Raw genomic sequence first — 25,283 nt, 5'->3', positions numbered from 1 at the left:
TTGCAACTGTCTTTTCAGGAAGAAAGAGGAAAAAGGCAAATATTGCCATGAGGTGAACTAGGATCTAAAACCTAGATTTTACTGACAAACTGAAGACAACATAGATTTTACTGACAAACTGAAGAAAATCACCAGGTCAACATAAGAGTCAACTATACATTCTTCAAAAATGTGAATGTAAAATTCTGAATTGTTCAATAAAACAGGCAACATGCCCTTCTTTATATTGGAAAACTGAAAAGTGGCCAGTGTTAACATCCATTTTAAAAAAGGAATGGAGAAGAGTTCAAGAGAACTACAGACTGACTGGCTTAAGTGTCTGTTTTAAAGCAAATTGAGGGGAGAAATTGCAACATGGGGGGACATTGGTTCAAAGTGGTCCAAGAAATTGGAACATTGGGAAGAGGACTAGTCCCAGAAACTGGTGCTAGGAGATTGTTGCTAAGGGGATGGAACATACAATAAAGAGCAGTTTTATAAAGCAATTGGAGAAAGGAGGAAGAAGAGGAAAATTGTGTCCTCTGCAGATCCAGAAATGAATCAACATCATTATCACCATTCCAGTAAGAAGAAAGCAATGCAAGGGGCAGGTTAAAAATGCTATGGATGTGCAGGAGCTTTTGACCAAGCTAAGAGTTAAAAGAAAAGTGTAGAAAATGGTAGATGGGTGAAATCATCAAGCAGAAATACCAGCAAGGGCCTCATACCTGGAAAAAGAGAGTCAGAAAGGCAAACATGCCAAAGGAACTTAGGTTGAAAGATCCCCAAAAGGGGTGCTTTGGGGTTAAAAAGGAATTTTAAAGCAAATTTTAAAAAATGTAAATGCTCCTCATATAATATAGTGGGACTGTCAACCCCGAAGTTGGCTGAACTCTGGCCATTTTCTTTGTGGCAGCTTTCTCTAGGAAGGTTTCTCTTTTCACTGCTTCAGGGCTGACACAGCCTAGAGCGAATGGCCAGGGAGGGGTGTGTGTGTAGAGGTAGCTGAGGTGTTGTAGCCTAAATAAAATTCTTTCTTCTGCTAATCAAGGACGTTGGTGCAGGTGTTCAAAAGGTGGAAAGTGAGGTTACTTAGCAACTGGACTGTATGCTGATTGGATCATGTGACTGGAGACTCTGGAGGGGGGAGTGACTACGTTTTAGTTTTAATTGGGTATAAAACCAACGGGAACTTAAAGCCGGTTTTCCACCGAGAATGTGCCAATTTGATATATCCCAATAAAATGTTATTTGAGGAATTGCCTGCCTCAGAGTTCTTATTGAATAGAGTGTAGTACTTGGAACCTTGACAGGGATATTAACAGGTGATGGGAATATACACTTTGCTTCAGTCTTGCCCTGTAAAAGGAACTATGTTCCAGGACCTCAAGGTAGAAACAACAAGAAAATATAAGCAAAGAGTAGTAGATACGCAAAGAGACAGGAAGCTGCCATAAATATGCCCTCAGGACAGTGGTGGGATTCATTTTTTTACTACAGATTCTGTGGACATGACTTGGTGGGCGTGGCAGGGAAAGGATACTGTAAAATCTCCATTCCCACCTCACTCCAAGAGAAGGTTACTGCAAAATCCCCATTTCCTCCCGATCAGCTGAGACTTGGGAGGCAGAGAATATATGGGGGCAGGACCAGTCAGAGGTAGCATTTACCAATTCTCCGAACTACTCAAAATTTCTGCTACCAGTTCTCCAGAACTGGTCAGAACCTGCTGAATACCACCTCTGCCTCAGGACCAACTCATTTATATCCAAGAGTCTTGAAAGACCTTGAAGGATGCCACCTCAGGGTCCTGTTCTATGAACTCTGAAACTCACAAAAGATGGGGATAATTCCAGAGGATCAAGGAATGGGAAATATTGTTCCTGTCTTTAAAAAAGGAGAAAAAAGAGGACCCAAGCATATGATCAGCTTGATATTGATACGTGGTTTATGTAATGTAAGCATTACTTGGCAGGCACCCGCATGGAATTATCAATGTTCTTTGATCTTAAAAGATTCAACCAGATTGCCACCAGATTTTTATGAGGCAGAATGGCTCTGAGCGACAGTGATGTGGATCTTGTGGGAGGAAAGAGTTCAGCATATTGCTGATTTTTCATTAAAAAAAGACACCGAGAGGGCACAGCTGCTAAAACTGAGAATATCAATAATGAATAAAGAAGAAATATAATTGTTAGGGAAAGCAGACAAGATACAACCCTGATCCTTAAAAATAGGATTTTAATATATGAAATTTCACTGCTTTCTCTACGTGACTAGATTGTTCTCAGGGCTTTGTTTATCAGAACATGTGATTTTTAGATATCACATGTCGTTTAAAGATAACATTATAAACCATCCAGAAGGACAAGTCTGGATAAAAAACACTTGGATATGTTTTTAAAAAAATGTTTTTAAATAAAGTAAACAATTAAATGATTATTCCAGTTGATGAAAACAAACAAAAACCATAAAGAATTCAAAAAAGGGTCTCCCCAAACTGGGGCTAAATTGATTCATGCAGTTCATATAATCAAATATAAAGGGATACACATGAACTAAAGGAAAGTCCACCTTTACATATATATTGGTGGAAAACCATCAAAAGCATGAATTGCAGAGAGTGTGGAACCACTTGTTTTTCAACCTGTGCTCCTTTGTCTCTTTGCTTACTACTTACTTTCCTTCTGATCCATAGCTGTTCATACTGTCCTCAATGGATTCGTGACTGGCTTGCCGGATAGTTCGACTTGGCATTTCAACAGCAAGTCCAGTTTCTGTACTTCGCTGGATAGCACCTTTGAGTTTCCGGCCATCTCCTTCTAAAGCAAAGAGGAAGAGAGTGGGGGGAAGGGAAAGCAAGGAGAGACGGAGGGAGGGAGGGAGGGAGAGAGAGAGAGAGAAAGAGAGAGAGAGAGAGAGAGAGAGATTAGGCATTTAGACATTGGATGAAGAATATTCAGTAATGAAACACTAAATATTAGCAGCATGCCTAAAACACCAACACTTAGAAATCCGACATTTCTGAAATCTGAAAGCTAGCATAGACATTATTTAACTTTAAGAAGATCTCTTTCAGATATACAGGTGGTCCTACACTTATTACCACAATTGAGAACCGGTAGTGGAAATTTTGAGTAATTCGGAGAACCGGTAAATATCACTTCTGACTGGCTCCACCCCCATCTATTCCCTGCCTCCTAAGTCCCAGCTGATCAGTGAGGGAATGGGGATTTTGCAGTAACCTTCTCCTGCCATGCCAACCAAGCCACACCCACCAAGCCACAGCACGGTCACCAAGCCATGCCATGCCCACCAAGCCACGCCCACAGAAGTGGTAGTAAAAAAAGTGAATCCCACCACTGCTACAGTGGTTCAGTTAGTAACACAGATGTTAAGTGAATCTGACTTCCCCATTTACTTTGCTAGTCAGAAGGCTGCAAAAGGTAGAATGACTCAATAGTCCTATATGACGCTGGGATATAAATATGAGTCAGTTGCCAAACATCTGAATTTTGATGACATGACCATAGGCATGTTGCAATGGTTATAAGTGTGAAAAGTGGTCATAAGTCACTTTTATCAGTGCCGTAGTAACTTTGAACAATCACCGTTGTAAGTCAAGGACTACCTGTATTACCATAACACTTTTCAGATTTTGTAGATTAAATTAAAGGGAGAACCTTTTTGTCTTTATCCTCCAATAACAAAACTTGTGGGCTTGGTCTTTCCTCTAAATGCTGGTTCAGTTGAAATTACTAGACCCACTTATTCTTTCACACTTTTTCTGGGTTCTGTCTTGAGATTGTATTGAAATAATATTTGTCTATTATATTTAAAAATCCAGTTCTGTCTGAAAAATGACATTTTCAGTGCTAATAGCGCAACCACCCATTTAAAATAATGAGACATTGCTGATCAAGTGCAATCAAGAAGAGATTGGACTATTGGATGCAACCAGAAAAGAGTGTGCGGTAAGGCTCGGGTATTTGTTCCTGAGAAAAGACCATCTCTTGTCATGGCAAACCATTAAATGAATGTTATACAGAGCTACCAGTTGATGCATTATTTATTCATTTAGTATATGGCAATGATACATTAGCCAGCATATTACTATGTTAATACAGAGTACAGTTATTTGGCTGCCTAAGATTGCTAGTCTGTTCACTTCATGCTTGTGCAATATCCAGAAGAGTACAAAAAGGGACAAACAAGCTCTGCACTCAGAATGCTAACAGCCTTCTGCAGCATCATTCAGGACTTTCTTCCTCCACTGAGGTTGCCTCACCTTCAGGTGGCACATTTGGGCAAGTTCAGCACCAGTTGGATTTGTACTACTGCATGAAGTGGCATTATTTTCCCACCAAAATGGTACCTATTTATCTACTGGCATGCTTTCAAACTGCTAGGTTGGCAGAAGCCAAGGCAAGTGACATTAGCTCCCTCCATCTCCTGGTGCTAGGACTTGAATTGAAGCACAGACCTTCTTGAGTGTCTTTAAGCCATTGAGCCACCACACCAAAAACCAGCTGATGCAACATCAATTGTTTGCAAGCTAAAAGCCCAGTTTTTGAAATCTTTCATATGAAGACTTTGAGAATAATGAATAATTTAATTAATTTTTCACATTTGGAGCCAACAAAGTTTAGCGGGCAAGTGAAAGTCGTCCCCTCTCCTGCCAATTCATAAATATCATGGGGAATTTTAAGATAAAGGGTAGAAAACCAGTAGCTTTCCATATGTTAAGAGTATAATTTCCTTCAGTCTCTTTCAGTATACTCTGAGATATCAGTTATTGTCTACCTATTGGATTTATCAACTTATTTTTATGAACACCTGTTGCTTCTATTCCTGGGAAATTTTTTAAAAACATCTTCTTTTATGAGTAATGAAAATCATATGTAGCCAATAAGATAGGGAGGTTATTATTTATGCAACAATTCCTTTTCAGCCACTGTATTTTATGTATTTTATTTCTGTCTTGCAATGTGGTTCATATTTTAATATTTTTCCCTGTTTCTTAACTTAATAGTGTATTCAGATTAGGCTTTTGTGCAGGGGTGGTATTTATTTACCTTCCCTATCGGTTCGTAAATTTGAGCATGTGCGCTGACCTCCATGCATGCACTAAGTCTTCTGTGCATGCACTTTTTGGTTAAAAAAATGGCCTAAATGGGGTGCCATACAGCTGGGATGGGCAGGCGGGGCCACCAAAGATTTCCGCTACTGGTTTGGGCGAACTGGTAGAATACCATCTCTGCTTTCGTGAGATAATTAACCATTTTACCAAACTATGACCAGTTCAAGAAAAAAAAGTCTTACACAGTGGCACTGAGTGATAGTTGGCAAAACAATGAATTTTTGACCCACTAATATATCCGTTAATTTCAGCTTCTGCTAAAGTCAAAGCCTGTCAATGTCTTTCTTCTTTACTGTATATCAATTTATCCACCATGAGAGTTCTTACAAACAGTAATTACAGATGAAGCCACCACTTATCTAAAACTAGAATCAGTAATGATTATTTATTCCAGTCTTCTGGGAACTTGTTTGCTGCTCCTTATCAGAGGCTCCTGTCACGCAGTGATTAAATAAGATTAAGTGATGTGAAATCCTCATTCACTCTAAACCCATTAAGTAGTTCTATGCCAAGGGAGCAGAGTATACTTTTGGGTGGCTAAGACCACCCTGAGAATTTTCAAAAGGGTACTAGGTTAAAAAAATGGGTAGGAACAGGGTAAAGAGAAGAACCGCTAAATTTGACCTGATCAAATTAATTAAATACAACAGAACTACTCCCAATGCATGCAATATTTTTTTCTCAATTCAGAAATACAAATTAAACATGCCAAGCAGATGGCTCTCCAGCCTTTCTTTGAACATAGCTAAGGAAAAGAAGGCTTCCCAACTGTGAGTAACTGGTTCTGTTGTTGAACTTGTGCTTTTCTCTAAGATGTATCTGTTATTCCATATCCAGCACTTTGGGATAATGGAAAACAGATCTTTACTTTCTATATGAAATCCTTTCTGGTAACTGAAGCATACTACAATATCCCCTCTCAGCTGTCTTTTCTCAATTTTATATTTGCCCAGATCCTTCAATCTTCTTTATCTTTCCTAAACCTGTTCCAGTTTCTCAGAATCTTTCAAATGTCATGTCGGGAACTGAACACAGTGCTTGAGGTGAGATCTGAGCAAAGCAGAATAGAGTGAAATGATTACATCCCATGATCTGGAAATAATACTTGGTGTATGATGCTACCTAGGACTGCATTTCTTTCTTTCATTCATTCTTTGTTTTTCTTTCTTTCTTTTTTCTTCCTTCCTCCCATCTTTTCTTTCTTTCTTTCTTTCTTTCTTTCTTTCTTTCTTTCTTTCTCTTTCTTTCTTTCTTTCTTTCTTTCTTTTTCACCAATTCACATTGCTGGCTCAGATTCAATTTGCTACTAACTACTATTCCAATATTTTTCTCACAGTGCCTGTTATCTGATCCTACAACTCCTATTATCTGATCCTACACCTAACATTTAAATTTTGCTTCTAAGTGAAATTTTCTACATTACTCTGTTGCCAATTTATTCTTATCTTCAACCCATCCTTCCATATCATATCACGGTCATTTAATTGTATTTCTATCTTATAATATTAGTGATGCCACCCAATTTTGTAACATCTGCAAATTTGATAAGCATTTTCTCTTCCTATTGATCTAGGTCATTAATAAAAATGCTGAAGAGAACCCAGGATGGATCCTTGTGGCATATCACTTGATACCACTTCAATGTGATGAATAACTATTGATGAACAATGCTTAGTACAGTTTTCAAGCAACCTAATTGTAATGCCATCCAGAGCACATTTACTTCAGGCTGCAAATGCTAGTTATAAATATGAATACATGGGAAAAATGTAAGAAAGTAGTGTTAAATTTGCACTGTATCACAAAGTAAGAGGATTTTTAAAAAAATAAAATGATGTATCATAGATATATGACACTGGTCAAGCTGTCAAAAATGTACAAAGAAATATCAAATCAGTGTTGGAAGTGTGAAAATGAAGAGGGGACCTTTTATCATGCATTGTAGACTGGAGCGGAGGTGGCGCAGTGGTTTGGGTGCAGTACTGCAGGCCACTTCAGCTGACTGTTATCTGCAGTTATCTGCAGTTCAGCGGTTCTAATCTCACCGGCTCAAGGTTGACTCAGCCTTCCATCCTTCCAAGGTGGGTGAAATGAGGACCCAGATTGTGGGGGCGATATGCTGACTCTGTAAACCGCTTAGAGAGGGCTGAAAGCCCTATGAAGCGGTATATAAGTCTAACTGCTATTGCTATTGCTATTGCTATTGGTGAAAAAGCAGAGGAATTTTGGGAGCAAATCCATATCCAAAAGATATTGCAGATTAACATTATGATGAAATCAGAAATTTCTACTGAGTTTTATGGACATTGAACTAGAAAATAAATACCGGAAATTAATATTGCATCACAAAAGAAGACTGGATTATAAAATTGATGAAGCTTACAGAAGATTTTTTTTTAAGATTGGAAACTTTGTATGAACTTTTTGTTGACAAAAAAAAAGGAATAGAAAGAATAAGTGAATAACTAAAGGGCGGAAGTTATAATTCTATTTTTATTTTTTATTTCTTCCCTTTATTTTCTTTTTTTCTTATTTACTTATTTACTTACTCGTCTTAAAGTATAATTTTTATGCTTTTACTGTATCCAAAAATTCTAATAACAAATTTAAAATGATTATTTTTACATTGCAAGTGTATAAATTACTGAAATAACATACATGAATATTTGGGAGAATATATGTGAACACATAGACTTACTTCAGCCCAAATTATATGAGAAAGATATATATAAGTTGACCAAAGTTTTGTTTTATTTTACATTTGTGCCTTAATAAGTAATTTCTTCTTTTTATCCAAAAGGCATTTTTCACCTCCCCTTTTAGACCTTTCTGGTTATAAATTACATTTGCTGTGATCATCAGTTTTTATCAGATCCATACGTGGCTTTTATTCCCATATTACTAAATAACAATACAATAGCAGAGTTGGAAGGGACCTTGGAGGTCTTCTAGTCCAACCCCCTGCCTAGGCAGGAAACCCTATACCGTTTCAGACAAATGGCTATCCAACATCTTCTTAAAGACTTCCAGTGTTGGAGCATTCACAACTTCTGGAGGCAAGTTATTTCACTTATTAATTGTTCTAACAGTCAGGAAATTTCTCCTCAGTTTTAAGTTGCTTCTCTCCTTGATCAGTTTCTACCCATTGCTTCTAATCTACCCTCAAGTGCTTTGGAGAATAGTTTGACTCCCTCTTCTTTGTGGCAACCCCTGAGATATTGGAACACTGCTATCATGTCTCCCTTAGTCCTTCTTTTCATTAAACTAGACATACCCAGTTCCTGCAACCGTTCTTCATATGTTTTAGTCTCCAGTCTCCTAATCATCTTTGTTGCTCTTCTCTGCACTCTTTCTAGAGTCTCCACATCTTTTCTACATCGTGGCGACCAAAACTGAATGCAGTATTCCAAGTGTGGCCTTACTAAGGCATTATAAAGTGGTATTAACATTTCACGTGATCTTGATTTTATCCCTCTGTTTATGCAGCCTAGAACTGTGTTGGCTTTTTTGGCAGCTGCTTCACACTGCTGGCTAAATAACATTTATTTAATAGTTTAGAAAAGTTCACTTGAGAAGTGCCTTTTCTCACAGTTAAATTAAATACTACTGATTCAAGATTGAAACACAAAGAAAAAAAATGGTGTAAAGAACCTTACCTTCCAAGAATTTTGGTTTTGCTTTAAAGCACACTGTGCATTAATATGGCCAACATTTCTTTTTCTGCAAAAGTTCATTAATGCACCAGCAACAACTCGGGTTCTCATCAGCAATAGCCAAATGTCTTGAGACCCATAATTTAATAGTCTTCTAGTTCAGCTTATTTCAGTGGGTTGTGTCTTCTGCCTATTTTTAAGAAATAGGCAAGAAAGCCAGTTTTCTCATCCACATTTAGGTCACCATTCCCATTTTTTTTTTAAAAAAATCTATTTTCATAGACTACTTTAAGAAACCACCCTTATGCCCAGTTGCAATTTTTATTTTTATTTTTTTAAAAAACCTAGGAACTTTAACAGGGGAACGTTTTGTTCGGAGGCATTCTTGTTTGGAGGTCCATTTAAGAGTAAATAAATACAGGAAGGGGCTCCAGTAGATGTTTTAATCAATAGTTGGTCCTACAGAGCAAACTGAACAGGTTCATCAGTTGCTTGGCCATAAATGCCCACTTTATTAATAGATGTATTTAATTTTTTAAACTTTGAAAAAGATGTGATAAGCCTTGTAAATATATATACAAAAATAACCATTATAATGATTTTAATGTCTTTCTTCTGATGTGGCGGCATAAAAGTGCCCACATTATTATACCCTAAAGCTTCTTAGTGAATTAAGAATGTAAAGCTTTTTTGTTAAATCCCAACAGGTTCCTCCTTCTTTAACAAGTTCAGTTTTTATTTTCAGAGGTCACGTCCAAAATTTTGAGCATTTGCATCTGTCACTTTTCTTCCAAGTAGCAAAAATCAGTGAGCAATGTTCTCTCCAGCTTTCCTTGTGACAAGGATAGTGACTCAAGGTCATCTACTGAACTTCAAGGATGAGCCTCCTCTAGTACTGATCAGCCACCTTTTTTCTTCCAATTCTTTAATTTGATTCTTGTCTCAGGAAGCTTGGTTCAATGTGATTTTGTTGATAGCATGTATTTTAATTTTCTCTTTCTCTCTAATTCACATGCAGACAACAGAAATCCAATGGATTATTTGCCAGGAGGTATTTCATTACACATTCATTCTTTGCTGAATTAAAAAAAAACCTTTTGTTCAAAATAAAAGTGATAAAAATAGTAACTTAGCTGAATGACATGAATACTTAACATCCTGCTGCACACTCTAAGTTCACAAAATGATTTGTTTTCACCGGGTATTTTATGCAGGTTTTCATTTTCTTGTATTAGTATGTTTAACCCCTGTGGATTGGTGTACCAGGAGCAAACAAGGATATATTTTGTAAATTTGACAAGGAAGGAAGGAGAATGAACAAAAAAGCTTACTCTTTAGTAGAGAGAAGCCAAAGTCAATGACTAAAGTCAAAGGAACAGCAACAACAAAAAGCCTCTATTGAAGCAGAACTGTGTGCTTGTATGTGTGTTTGTGTGTGTGTGTATCCCACAAAGGCAGATCACAGTCTTCCACTTCTGATGCAGGAACTGCAATCCATTGATGTCAGATGTAATGCTTCATTTTAAACTGAATAATTAGGATTTATGTTCATTCCACCTAAGCCAGTTTGGCCATTTCTATATCCCATGACAATGAATTCTTTATGCATTCTGAAATTGCTTTCAGTTCTAATGAGATGCCCCTGAGGTTTAATGAAAAAACAATGTAGTCGATGCAGCTTATGTGACTGAGTATGTAAGAAGAGCTAACGTGTCATTGACAGCCATTTAAGAGTCTTTATTTTTAAGAAGCCCAGTTCAATAAATAAGTGACCTTGACTAACTTCCAAAAGCTAAACAAGATTGGTCCAGTTAATATTTGGAAGGGAGACTACAAAAGAAAATCAGAGTTGCAGAGTAGATAGGAAGTTAAAAAAAGAAGAAGTAGCTAAATGAAGACCATTTTCCTCTAATGGCAAGGAAGAAGGAACAGAGGTTATTGCCAGACTAAGGAGAACTCAGCTGAGATGACTGTCCCTCATCCTATCCAGATGCCTCTCTGGGGCAGAACTAATCTTTTGAATTCTGTACAGTTTCATTATCTTTGGACTGACCTTTTCGTATGGCAATCTTTTTTTTTTTTTTTAAATGTTCTCATATGAAAGGTTAAACAAGACTTTAGAAAACAGCATTAAAAATTACCAAAGTTTCCCATATCTAAAAGGCAACTTGCCTCATTTAAAAAAACAACGCATAGACCAGGGCTATAATGTAAATGAAGATTCTCAGTCACCCAGATGGAGTAGTCTGGAACTTGAGTCATGGTAATGTTTCTGACTGTCTGCATTTTGTAAAATAGAAGAAATAAAAACTATTAATGAATTCTTCCTGTTTATCTTGGAACCTGGTTCCAGGAAATGACCTTGTGAACACACCAAAAAGATCCACCTACACAAAGATACCTTTTCATGAAAAGAGTCAAATGCCAAAATCAGAAAGAATGACTAAATAATCCCATATGCCCAGAATTCCCTGGGTATAGGGGAGAAAAAACTCATTGGGGAAATGACTATATTAAAACGCACCTTTTATTGTTCTAGGCATCTGAACAAGTCTAATCTCAAATGTTCAAAATCACTGGTATGACATTTTAGTCTCCTAAGACCTTCAGCTGTGGTCTGGCAACTGACCATTAATGAAATAATTTCCAAGTGTACAATTGCTCAACCTGAATATATCAGGATGCTTACTTTTATTACTTGTGTTCAAAAACCAACAACCCGTTAGATCAGAGGTGGGGGAATGATGACTCCATTATGACTAGCTCAGAAATTCTGGGAGTTGAAGCCCACAACTCATAAAAGGACCATCATTCCCCACCCTGCATTAGATTCTGAACAATTACTTAAGTTTTGATTCCAGAGATCACAATCTGTGGACAGGGGGTGACACAAGTCCCAACACAATGTGGTTTTTCAAACCTGATAAAACTGATCTGTTAGACTGGATATCATAATGTTGTTTCTGTAGTCTGTAATCATCTTAATTGTCTGAACTCAGGTGAAGCCAATGCCTTTACTAAAATGTGTTTAGTATATTAGAACATATCCATGCTATTTTTCCAGGAGAAACAAAAATGGAACGGGCCATTTATGCTATTGACTTCAATATCCTGCTTGGTGCAGGAATACAAATTAAAGCAATCCATAGAATGAGTTCTTAAGAAGTTTTGCACTGCGTGAATCCAAATAGTATCACAACAACATTGCCAATTAAAACAGCCAAAGAAAGACAATTTCTCCATGAAAGCCGAATTGGGAGAGCTCACAACCAACTCCAAACGTAGGAGAAAATAATTTAAAGTCTGGATGGAGGCAGTTCTATATTTTATGGAAATCATTGCAGAGAATTAAATTCCTGACTGTTTCCAGACTAACTGAATCCACTGTAGAAAAGGAACAGAGAAATATTCTGACCTGAATGTGCAAATGTGTTCATATGAGCATTAGGCACAAAAGACTTTTTGATAGGGAGTTAATTAAATTCAGACAGAGAAGAAAAAAATAAGCAGTATGCAATTGTCCCAATTTGTAGTCAAATTGTGGGGGGTTGCTATCTTTCTAGCACAACAGAAAGCTTCTGATCACATTCCTTGACCTTGTGTGCTGGGAAGAAGATGATATATAGAAATGAACTTGGTATGCAAATAAAATAAAAGGACTTGAACTTGAAAATGGTCACTTTTAGGTAATCCTCCGGCTTAAGCCAATAAGTGAAATTCAGCTAATGATATGTAATAGCTCCTGAGAATAAAGACACTCTAAAGCTTGAAGTGCAGCACCATAAACTTGGCCTGAAAGCAAACAGATGTCAGGGTTCCAAGTAATACAGTCACATGGTCCAAACAGCATATAGTCCAGTTGCTAGGTTACTTCAGTCTCCACCTTTCGAACACCTGCATGAACATCCTTGATTCCCAGGGGAAAGAATTTTATTTTGGCTACCGCACCCCAGTTATCTCTACTCTTAGAGCCGAGGTGGCGCAGTGGTTAGAGTGCAGCACTGCAGGCTACTTCAGCTGACTGCAGTTCTGCAGTTCGGCTGTTCAAATCTCACCGGCTCAAGGTTGACTCAGCCTTCCATCCTTCTGAGGTGGGTAAAATGAGGACCCGGATTGTTGGGGGCAATATGCTGACTCTGTAAACCGCTTAGAGAGGGCTGAAAGCCCTATGAAGCAGTATATAAGTCTAACTGCTATTGCTATTGCTACACACACACACCTCCCTGTCCCTTAGCGACAGGCTGTGTCAGCCCTGAAGGAATGTGAAGAGAAATCTCCTTAGAGGAAAGCTACAGAAAAGAAAATGGCTCCAGTTAGGCCAGCTTCAGGGTTGACAACAGATAATCAAAATCGCAAGCAGAGACAACCACAACAGTTATAATAGTACTTGCTGGAATGTAGAGAGCTTTCTGCACCATATGAAAAGATCATCTTTTCTTGCCTTTTTCAGGGGAAGTCACAAGTTTCTTGCTGGCGCAAGAGATTTTGTCCCAAAATTAGCTGAATTTTCCTCTAGCGCAGGTAACACTGTGCCCTTTCTGTTGCATCTGAATGCAACAGATGAGCTGAATGATAACAGGACAGATCCAGTGACAAAGCAGAGCTTTTCCTCTTGCCTACCCCACCACTCCCCTGCCAGGCATTTGCTGCCTTATTATGCCAAAGCCTAACCATGGATCACCACAACAAAATCTGACCCCAGAAAGAGAACGTCCTGTTATTAGTCAAGCCTGAAAGCAATCAACCCTTAAAACTAAATCCATCCTGCTTTTTCTGAAAACAGGAATAGCTTCAGGCTTCTCATCACAAGTGCTTGCAGTATGGGAAGGAAGCATGTCATACCTGTGCCTAAATATAATCTCGTGAAACTCATTTGTCACGTATCAGCATGCAGTCTCAAGGGAGGGGAAAGGGGAATTTTCATTTTGCCATCGCTACTGAAATAGATTTCATGGGGACAGATTTATAGAGTGCACTGGAAACAATCTGCAATAAACTGTGATTAAAACAAGGTCAGCCTGTATGGAGAGACTGGATTATTTAAGGCCCTGTAAATTATTTTGATGCTGTGCCAGAGATGCAGCTTGCTTGCTTTATTCTTGTCATCTTTTTGTCATTATTCGTGTTTACAGGTTTTCATAATTAACTGAGGAGCTTTTGGGAATCTAACATACATTGGATTTTTCTTCATTTCTGTGAAGGGCGGATGCTGTCAACAAAGAAAATTAATTTAATATGCAGCACAACAAATTTTCTGCCTGAAAATCTGGAGCCACATGAACTTTCTTGTGACAGGCACTGTAATTGTGTTGTGGTTCTGTACCAATTCAGCTACACTCTGGGGCTGCCAGCAGTTATCCAGTGGAAGCACCAAAACTCCATTGGCCCAGAGAAAATGCAATAATAATTTATCATACAACTGATTCAGTGCTGACAATACCTGCAATTCAGAGAAATTGGCGTATTGCTGTTAAGAATGCATAATTTTACTTGTACTTAATTTGGTGTTCAGGAATATCATACATAGTTACTACATGGCATGGAGAAAAACTCATTAGCCTACAATATCATTTTCACTTCAGGGTATTTCTTCTTAGGAATTAACCAGGTGTGTTCTTTAGAGCAGAGATAGATCAGAAACCTTGACTGTATTCCTAACAGCATTCCCAAAATCTTTAGTTTTAATATGACATAAATTTCTTAAATGCATGGAAATAATTATAATCACTTAATCATTTAAAATATATTTAATTTAATTAAAGCTTAATTACATCTTGATCAAAATTAAATGCTATATAATTTTTGTTATCACTTAGCACAGTTTCCTTGGGTCCCACTCATATTTTGGATTGTACCTCTTGATGTGCGCAAAAAGCATAACCTTTGGTTGCAAAAAGTTACACATATGGACATAAAAGTAAACATTGCTTAAGAGCACAAATCTGTCTTTAACTTGCATTATAGATAAATGGATTGAAAATGAGATGGTATGCACTTGTTGTATCTCACAGTATTTTGTTGTTTATTTTTCAGCTGTCCCTGACTTGGTTCTAAAATGCAATTTTGTGCACAATTGATTCAGATTTAGAAGTTGGGTCCTTGTAATACCTAATTTAGCTCAGACGGTGGTTACTTCTCTTGTGTCTTTTATGCTGCTCAAACAAGAAACTTCTGAACTAGAAGCACATTTTCTGCTTTGCGCATATTTCAGCGCGTTACAAACAAAGAAAATTAACAAAACAGCAATGGTAAATCACAATAAAATTAGTTGGTAAATTAACTAATAAAATAACTATATATTCTTTTGGAGCAGAATTTCTACTGCAATTAAAGAATCAAGCTGATTTTGTGTGTGTCTGTATGCCTTCAAGTCAGTCTTGAGTATTGGAGACTGCTTGATAAGTCCATGAAGTTTCATTGGCAAAAAATTTCAGATGTGGCTTGCCATTGCTTTTTTCCTAGGCTTAAGGAGGACTGATCCATCCTAAGACAGGCCTGGAACTGAGTCTCCTCGTTTCCAATCTGATGCCTTTAACCACTACACTCAATGGGATTTTGTTATGTTGTTAGTAATGTGCTGCATTTTTACTATTAGTAAAACATCACCAAGCCAGACTATAATTTTAAAGAACGTAGGAAGAAAAATTACCCACTCAAATTTTTAAAAATTATCTCTGCCAAGAGACAAATTTCAATTATTGTGTCAATTATTCGTATCTTTTATGGTTATGCAATTGCAGGAGCATACAAGAGAGATTATGACTTGTGTAAAGTTCACTAATAGCCTATTGGCCAAGGTAGGATTTTGCATTCATAATATTCCTTTTGTAGCATCCAGTTGATAATGCCAGATCATAAACTATTGCAATTTGTTCTATGTAGTCTGGCAGACCTCTGGCAAGACGACGTGGATTCTGTGCAGAACATTTCCATAAATGCAAATGTGACTGACTTGACTCATAAGAGGCCATAAAATGTCTGAGCTGAAACCAGCTTAGCCAGAGCAAGAGAAAACTGCAAACCAAAACTGAGTGAAGACACACTGACTTTTTCTTTTAATGAACATCTGTTATAATAACCATTAGACTGTTTCAGTTTTTATTATTGTAACGCACTAAAATAAAGTGTAGAAGTAGTCCTAACATAAAAGAGGCTACATCTATATACCCAACACAAACAAAGCCATTATATGATTTGATTTGGCATGTTACATGAAACACAATCTTTCTGAACTCATAATCATAACTTAGTCTGAAAAATGAACCAAAGTATTGTGGTCGGTTTAACTAATCCTGATTAAGTCAAACCATTGTTCTTGCACAGAAGATGGATTGATATGTTCTAGCCATAATTTTTTAAACCCTGATTTTTTGCATGAGTCACAAGTCTCTGAGTGCAGATACCATGCTGTGCCAGGAGAGGATGCTGATTTCCCCCCACCCCCTTGCTATTATAAGCTCCATGAACAGGATTTCTGTCTTGTTTAAAAAAGTATAGATAGCAGTTTTCTGAACTGTCTTTATACAATCTTGAGCAGTAATGAGTATCCTGCCTTTCATGGTATTATTACATTAAACAACAACACTACAGTTAAGTGTCCTCATTTAGCAACTATATCCATTCACATTTATGACAGTAATAAAAAAGTAAATTCGCAATTAATCCTCAAATTTATGACTTTTGCAGGTCAGTAAAGCAAAGGAAAGCTGAAATAAGTTCATAAGCACAGTTTCACTTAGCAACCATTTCACTTGTCTTAATTGGTGGTTCCAATTGTAATCACTAAATGAGGACTATCTGTAATGTTAAATTATGATTGGACTCATTTTTTTCTATTTCAGAATATTATTTGGTTAGCTCTAAATGAAGCTCTTTTATTGGCATTTGAACTATTTAATCTCTGCATTTTGTTCTTTGAGAAATCACATAATCCCCTACTTGGTTTTCAAATGCCTTTCTGTTCTATCTAAGATGTATTCAAAGCTTAATCATATTCCACGTGCAACTTATTTAGATTTTCTCTATGTTGAAGCATGTTAGCCAATCCTTTCCCTCTTGTTGCATCCAGACTAAAGGGAAAACGCGGCAGAAGGATACTTTTTCCTCTTACTATGAAGTATGAGATTTCCCTCTTTATATTCCAAAACAACATAGCAGTGAATCATACTTGTTAAACAAAATAGGAGCTGTATGCCATTTTAAATATTTTCTGCTATCCATCTACCCTAATGCTGCTGCTAGCGCATGTTGCAGCTTGTGTGGAGCAAATTAATCATTCTTCATAAACAGACGCTGAATTGCAAGAGCAATTTCTGCAACATAATTCTTGCCGTTCATTAACATGTAAGGCAGCACATTCAGTTTTGGCACGAAAATTCCACCAAGTCAAAGCCATAATCAATTAGAGAATCACATGTCAGATTGACTGCAGCATGACAGATATAAGAATTGCCAAGTAGGAAGGCCATTTTTAATATTTAAATATACTCATAGCCTTAACATCTCAGGAGGAGCTAAAAAAAGGAAGTAAGGAAAGAAGATAGATGCAATAAGGGGGGGGGGGAGGAGAAAAGAAAATAGTATTCCAGAAAATAATAAGAAAAAAAATAACATAAATTGGTAATATGTGCTATCTACTCAGATTCCAGACAAATGTGTACATTGTATACACATTAACAGAACAGTGTATATTAACAGAAGGTAAAATATTCATTAAATAATATATAATTCTGAGTTAATACAAATAATTTCTTCCACTTTCTTCTTTATTATGCACAATACCTTCTGACTTTGGAAGTAATTAGGGAATAGCAAAGAGACTGAGCAAAACTGTGCTCAGCCAAACTTTATCAGCCACACCACTGGATTCTGAAATGAGTTGGTATCACCTCCACATATTTTAAACCAAGTGGTTCCCAACCTTCTTTTGGCCATGCCCCACCTAAGTATCTCTACAATCCTGATGCGCCCCCCCCCCCATGACATACATTCAAAAAGTGAACTCTACTCTTGTGAAGGAAGTCTAAAAGGCCATTAGCTTGGTTTAAACAAGGTTCAAATTGCCCCCATTAAAAATCAAATTGCCCCCTTTGGGGCATGGGCCCCATAGGGGGGACCCACTGCATTAGAGGGAACAACTGCATTAGAGTTTGACACTTGTTTTAGAAGTTAGGAAACACAAGAGGGAAATAGAGAATGAACGATCTCAGCTGGCCAAATGTGGTCAAGAGCATTCTTTGTATAAATTCAGTGTACATATTTCATATGGTGCTACCTCCTTTCTCTTTAGAGGTTGCACACCCAAAGATACAGGCTAATTCAGACATCACTTCAAATGGAGGATTGTACTAATATGAGTATAGGATAAAACTTATGTAATGGTAGTCTATGAACAGTCTTATCTCACAGACATTTTGTTGGATTGTTTTGTTCAGTGCACTTTCCCCATGAATCAACATTACATGTGAAACAGGTCATGGCAATTGTATTGACCTGAATTGAACAAAAAAAAAGTGGGTAAATGCAACTTTTTGGTTCAGTCATTGCATTTCTCCTATCTGTGTTTTGCAACAGCTATAGATGTGAAGTAAAAACAGCAATTTATTTCTGACATTGCATTTATCCTAATTTTCAAATATGCTGCACATGAGAGCTGTAAAAAAAAGTTCACTCTGGAGATTTATGTCAGATACTGGGCATCATTCCTCCACAAGCACCTATTTCTAAACTAGAGACGGGGTATCTATGAGCAACACTGCCTCAAACAGAGAGCAATGGGAGGAGCGAGATCCTTATTGTGTTAGTTGTAAACCACAGCAAGGTACTTAGTCTGGTACACCTTTGTCAAAATAGCATCCGAGCTAGAAATGAATAATAATATCTATTTATGCATAAATAAGTCTACCCCACGGATACAAGGTAGAAACCCGTAGAAAAGGGAGAAATTACTTTATATACACAGTTCAAACACGTTGGGTTTGGAATGCATTCTTCAGTGGGCCAGTATCATTTGAGTCATCATGCATCTAGTGAACATGCTCAGTAACTATATATCTATGGTGTAACAGTTCATAGCATCTCACAATATTGTTAGCATGATCTTGTTAATGTCTAATTGCATATTCAGGAGGTGTGTTTTCCGCATTATAATGAGTTTTCAGGTTATTAACGTTTAACATTCTGAATAGTTCTTGTCTTTAGCCACTTTGAACCAATTCTCATCAGATTCTTGCTATCAGAATCCTTATTGTAGCTTCTTTATTTCAAAAAAGTAAAAACTATCAACGGCATGCCTTGTTATTGAAAACAACAACAAGGAAGTCCCCTTGTCCTACCCCTATCATTTGCAACTAGTTGCTTAACATTCCTCATTGTAAGCAGCTTTCCCCAAGAGAGAAAAGTTCATCGTCAATCCAATAGACAAAATGGATTCTGTTCATTCAACCTACCGTCTGTGGCCTGAGATGTCCAATTAAAAATCTATTGGTGGGAGAATTCCAAATTTCTTTGCCACTTATTGAAAATTGTGGCTTTCCCCTTTTTCAGATCACATGGCATATTGCAGGCTCTCTTAGCCACAAATAGCATGGTGTTCTTATAAGAAAGGCTGTGAATTTGCAAAATGTGACCACAGTAAGACTCTGTTTCACCCCCAGTACAAGGACAGCCAAACACGTTAATAAATCAAAATGACAATAAACGGTTAGAGGGCAATGAATTATTGAGCAGAAAGTAATTTACTAAGTCAGGCAAAAACCTAAAAGTGCATAAGCCAATAACTAACCAATGTAGGAACCGATTGCTTTTTATTGATTGGCTATAAATTGCCAATCTAGGAAATATTAAACTGGGATTGAAATAACACTTTTGGCCTCCATCATTAAAGTAAGAGTAATAATGACATTCTATAGACAAAAAATAAGAAAAAAATTAACAATTCTTTAATGTAACAAGGCAGACTTTTACACCAGTGTAAATCATTAGGAACTCTTATATTTATTAGATTTGGTGCAATTTGAGTATTACAGTTACACAATGTTGCATTTTAATGCCTCTAAGATTTTGTTTAAAGTTTTTTAAAAAGCAGTTAAAATACTATGGTGTTTCCCCCCCCCCCTCAAATGCCTGTATGTATTTATTAGAATCTTATGTTTTTCCTTTAAAACCTAGATGGCTTAGAACTGAAATACACAAAGTAGTATATTTTCTGTATTATATATATTCCATAACTTCAAATACTTTTTCAAGACATCAACGTACATTTATAGAACAAGTCAGTAGTGGATCTTCTTTGTTGTCGTCAGGAATGTTGTTTTAGGACTAATGCTAAACCAATTAGTTTTTTCCAGTATTTTAATTGCATGATATGAACTATTGTACAGTTGCATGCAAATGTTTAGGCTCCTCTAATCAAGCTGCATGCTTTAATGATTCCCTAAGAAAATAGAAGCTTCTCCTGCATGGCAAAAATGTTAAATGCAACATCTTTCACCAAACTTGAATGAATATTTATTTATGGCAGTTCTTTACGGATTCAGAATAGGAAAACTTTGAATACAGCAGGTGCAAATATCTCAGGTTACGATTAGACTTTCATTCCGAATATTCCTATAGCAAAAATAACAGCTTCCAAGTATTTTCCATAGTCAGCCAAGAACTTTTCTGTCCTTACCTATGTTATATTTTGTACCCTTTTCCCCACAGAACTCTTCTAGTTCAGAAATATTCTTAGGTCTCCTTGCATAAACTGCAACTTAGGATCTTCCCACAGAGTCCAAATAATATTCAAGTCTGGGGACTGTAAAGGCCATTCTAAAATCTTTTTATATCTCATGAGTACACAGGGCACTCTTAACTTATGACCATAATTGGGATCCAAACTTCTGTTATTAAACAAGGTGTTTATTAAGTGAGTTGCACCTGATTTTACAACTTATTTTTCACATGGTTGTTAAGGAAATCACTGCAGTTAAGTGAACCACTTAGTCATTAAATGGATCCTACTTCCCTCATTGACTTTGCTTGTTGGAAACCAGTGGGGAAGATCACAATTGGAACAAATGAACCTGGGATGCTGCAAACATTGTAAATACATGCTGCTTGCGAAGCGCCTGAATATTGATCATGTGACCATGGAGATGCTGCAATGGCTGTAGGTGTGAAGACCAGTCACTTTTTTAAAAATAAAGTTTTTTATTTTTGTTTATTTTCATAACCAACATTCTTTTGTATTATTAAATATTTACATCAATTCATCTTACCATCAATCCCCAAAAATGATTATTGGCTTTTCTGCTCTCCATACACCATATTTGTACCTTAGCCATCATTTTCTTCTCCCTCTCTCCTCATCCTCCCTACCTCCTTTCTTCCCTCTATCATCCTTCTCTTCTCTACTTCCCCTTCCTCTCTCCATTTTATAAACTTTGAACAGTCACTAAATAACTGGCTGGAAGTAGAAAATACTTGTACTTCATTATTAATTTAGAAGCACGTTTCAGACTGTATTGTTAAAATATTCAACCTCTCTTAGCTTTAATTTCATTTCTCATCCAAGAAGCTTCTTCAGCTCTGACCCAAAAAGCTTCTTGGAGGAGAAGTGAAACGTCTTCAAGGAAAAACAAATTACATTTGCCTTTTTGGGGGGGGGGCGGGGGAGGACAACCACTTTTGGGACAACCATGATCTGAATAACTGAGAATCTCCATAGATATTGGATGAAAAGACAAATAGCCTAGCACTGAATGGTGGAAACTTGTTATGGCAGAAGCCGTAGAATTGGATTCAGAGATTTCCTGATTCATCTCATGAACCAGCTAACAGAGACAATGCATAATTGGAGATTTTGCTCCTTGGTTGTTTGCTTCAAGATTTTTCATTACTTAACAAGGTAACCTCTTCAAAAAAAAACAATAGCCTAATCAATGAACTACCAAGGAGAAAACTACACCCTTCACCACGGGTGGGTTCCTGCCAGTTCTAACCTCTTCTATAGAAGAGGTTCCACAAATCTTCAGTGCCGTTTAGAACCGGTTCCGGCTCCCCCGCCGCCGCCGCCGCCCGTCCACAGATCATCAAGATGAAGAGCGAGAGGAGGAATTCTGAGAGTTGAAGTCCACAAGTCTTAAAGCTGTCAAGTTTGAACACCCCTGGTTTTTTTTTTCTCTAAAGGGTTAGGGGTGCAAGGGTCTTGTAACTCGACAGCTTTAAGACTTGCGTGCTTCAAATGCCAGAGTTTCTGAGCCAACATTTTGGTTGCTAAGCAAGAGCGTTGTTAAGTGAGTTTCACCACATTTTACAAGTTGGCCACACCCACCCAGTCACATGGTCGGCAAGCCACTCCCACAAAGCAGGCCATACTTACAGAAGAGGTTCTAAAAAACTTTGAAACCCGCCACTGACCTTCACCAATACTGGCAGGGCAAGGTACTGTATGTAATAGAGAGCAAACCCCTCACTAGCACTGATGATGTTGCCTAGTCAGTAAGGAAACATCTGCAAACAAACAACCAAGCTCAGAGAGAATCAAGGACGCCACAGTTCAACCTGGAGTTGCATTTATCTTCTCCTAATGGAAACACTAAGTAGCTTTGTAATGACTTTTACTGTCCTCTGGCTCAAGAAAGCTACTAGTGCTGCTTTTGTCCATGCATTCTTTAAGATCCAAGATAGGAAAGTCATGAACCATGTGAAGATTTCTTTGTGCATCTGAGCAGGCATCATTAAATCACAATAGCTTAGTGAACAATTTTGCCTGGCATTAATCATGCATCATTAACCTCCACTTTGTCCTTTTCAAATACTTTTTATTTTCACCTCTATCTGTTTCCAAGTTGGTGTTACATACCTTGTTAATTACACCATTCAGTATCACATGCTGATTAAATCCACCAAATTTGCACCAGAAAATGGCTTGGTGCTTTAAATGCACAGTATATCACCAATTTCTCAACATTTATGCAATAGAAATGAATGACATCATCAAATATAATTCAGCTTGCTAAACAGGTCATTGACAAACTATGAGGGAGACATGAAGATTGCATTACTTCTGGCAATTTGTTGTCCCCTGGGCAACGGTGTTGTCACCAGCAAATCCTTTCAATCCAGAAGCAACCTCTGGTTAGCTTTGTAGGTGCTTCTGACAAGAACACAAACAGGCAAACTATGAAGGAGTGGAGAGCAAATAAGTGACCCATTTATATCTCAACCTGTTAAATCTTTCCCATCTGAAAATAGGAAAGATCAGCAAAGATTTTTGCCCATACTTATATTGAGCCTGACTCTAAATGACAGAGATATTTTGTTAATTCATTTTAAAAGACTTTCTGACAGATGCAAGGTATATTATCTGTAGAAAGATGTATCTAGAATATTTGAATTATGTAGATACATTACTCATAGACATTGAGGGAAAATGGTGCTATAAATCATGTTCAAAATCAATACATGTTTGTCTTTTGTCTTTTTTAAATAAAACCAGTCTCTGGAGCAGCCTTTCTTTAGGGCTTCCAGTGCTGGCTATAATAAAACTGGAGGTACTAAATTGAGGATGATGCAGTGAGTTCTCCTTATAGTTCACTTATAATGGTTACAGAGAATAATAGTTTGTAAAATTTGTAAAACATCCCTATAGGGAAAATATAGCTCCACGTGAAAAGTTTTTCTTAATAACTATAGGTCAGGAAAAATAGAGTCATATCAAGGTGTCAAGTGTTTTTATGAATATCAAAGATAAAATGATGATATAGTCAGTTTGCAAAAAAAACAACCCTTAAGAAACGTGGATGAATCAAAAGGTGGAAAAAGGCAGAATAGAAATAAGGAAAATAAAGGTAGCTAAAAAGAGTGAAATCAGAGGAATACAAAAAATTATGCAACTCACCAACCCCGACAAACAACAGTGATAATAACTTGAGACATACCAGCCACCAATTCCCTGCTATTAAAAATAACTATGATGAGATAAGATGGAATAGCAACATAGATGCCTGAGATACAGTCAGAGAAATCATTTTGGACTGAGATATAGTTAAATTAATTAATTATATTGATTCTCTGAAGCTAGTCAAATTGCATTGTAGGGTCTGAAAGAAATTGCTGATGGCCTGGCTGAAACTCTTATTATTTTTGAGAAATCCTAAAGTTTCAGATGGAAATTCAGATGGTTTGAGGAAGATAAATGTCCCTGCATTCAGACTAGAGAAAAATAAGGATTATAGGGAGCTTGAAAACAATGCATTAATGATCAAAACTCAGTATAGATTTATTCAAAAAATGTCATTCTTTAAATGAGTAATTTCCTTGATAGAAGTGCTATGGAGGAAATATATCTTCAGCGAAGTATTAGACCAAAAAGTGATTAGCAAACTGACAGCCTGATTTGTAAACTAGTTAACTAAGAGCCGGATAACCTGACAACCTGTGGTGGGATTCAATTTTTTTTACTACCGGTTCTGTGGGCATGGCTTGGTGCGCTTGGCTTGGTGCGTGTGGCATGGTGGCATGGCAGAGGAAGGATACTTCAAAATCCCCATTTCCTCCCAATCAGCTAGGACTTGGGAGGCAGAGAATAGATGGGGCGGGGCCAGTCAGAGGTGTTATTTACCAGTTCTCCGAACTACTCAAGATTTCCACTACTGGTTCTCCAGAACTGGTCAGAACCTGCTGAATACCACCTCTCCTGACAACTGAATGAAAATTCTGCTAGCTTGAAAAGTTGCAAAGACTGTTCTTCTACTCTTTGAACGTTCAACATGTAAAGTGTGGCTCTTCTATTAATCAGAACATTTTTCAACATATGTGTTGAATCAATAGTGATGGAGAATAAAGGATAAACTTTTTAAGATGAAGTTGAAAATGAGAACAAAAGCTGAAAAACCATGTTTAGAGTGCTTATGAGCAGTTCTTCACACTAGAATTAGGTTTACAATGGGAGCCACAAGCATCTTGGTCCATCATTCTGCCACATTTATGGATGGCTTGAATGAGAAAGTGAAGAGTATGTTTATCAAACTGCAGCTGATATGATACTGAGGAAATAAATAATAGAATATCTTAGAAGACAGAAATAAAATTTGAACTTGACAGCTAAGGCAGAGCTGGGAATAATGGAACAAAGATTAATTGACGCAATTGAGAAATAATTCATGGAAACATAGATCAAATGAAGAAAAAAAACCCAGAATAAGGCATATCTGGTTTGGTTGCACCACTTATACAAAATATCTTAGAATAATAGTTGATCATAACCTGTATATTAGTCAACCATGTGATGTAACTGCAAAATAACCACCACCAAAAAATCCCACTAACAATCATTTAAGCCTACGTCAATGAAAGTATAATTTTCAGGACTTCCTGGGAGGAGCCTACTGGTGAAGGCAGCAAAAAATCAGCTGCCTCCGAATTCCTGGCTACGTACCTGTTTAGAGGATCTTCCATCTGACGTCTTATCAGGTTTTCTTATCCTTCAGGCAAGAGGGAAAGAAGAAACTGTTTTGCTGGCAAAT

The 25,283-nt window shown here is 37.2% G+C and overlaps 1 protein-coding gene across 2 annotated transcripts in view; it reads right to left on the bottom strand.

Annotated features, from left to right (window-relative positions):
- RIMS4 (regulating synaptic membrane exocytosis 4) overlaps positions 1–25,283 on the bottom strand; it is a 96,492-nt gene that overhangs the window by 31,684 nt on the left and 39,525 nt on the right. Inside the window, exon 2 of one of the 2 annotated variants that reach the window (XM_087720401.1) lies at positions 2,660–2,801. In XM_087720401.1, the coding sequence (XP_087576527.1) occupies positions 2,660–2,801 (142 nt within the window). The remainder of the gene's footprint in view (positions 1–2,659; positions 2,802–25,283) is intronic. The other variant, XM_087720402.1, reaches the window with a different exon arrangement.

Source organism: Thamnophis sirtalis, unplaced genomic scaffold (assembly GCF_051295495.1).
Source record: "Thamnophis sirtalis isolate CommonGarterSnake01/CBP01778 unplaced genomic scaffold, rThaSir2_p1.2 scaffold_7, whole genome shotgun sequence".
Taxonomy (NCBI): Eukaryota; Metazoa; Chordata; class Lepidosauria; order Squamata; family Natricidae; genus Thamnophis; species Thamnophis sirtalis.
Note: the sequence above shows the minus strand (reverse complement) of the source record. Positions and strands in the feature narration are given on the sequence as shown.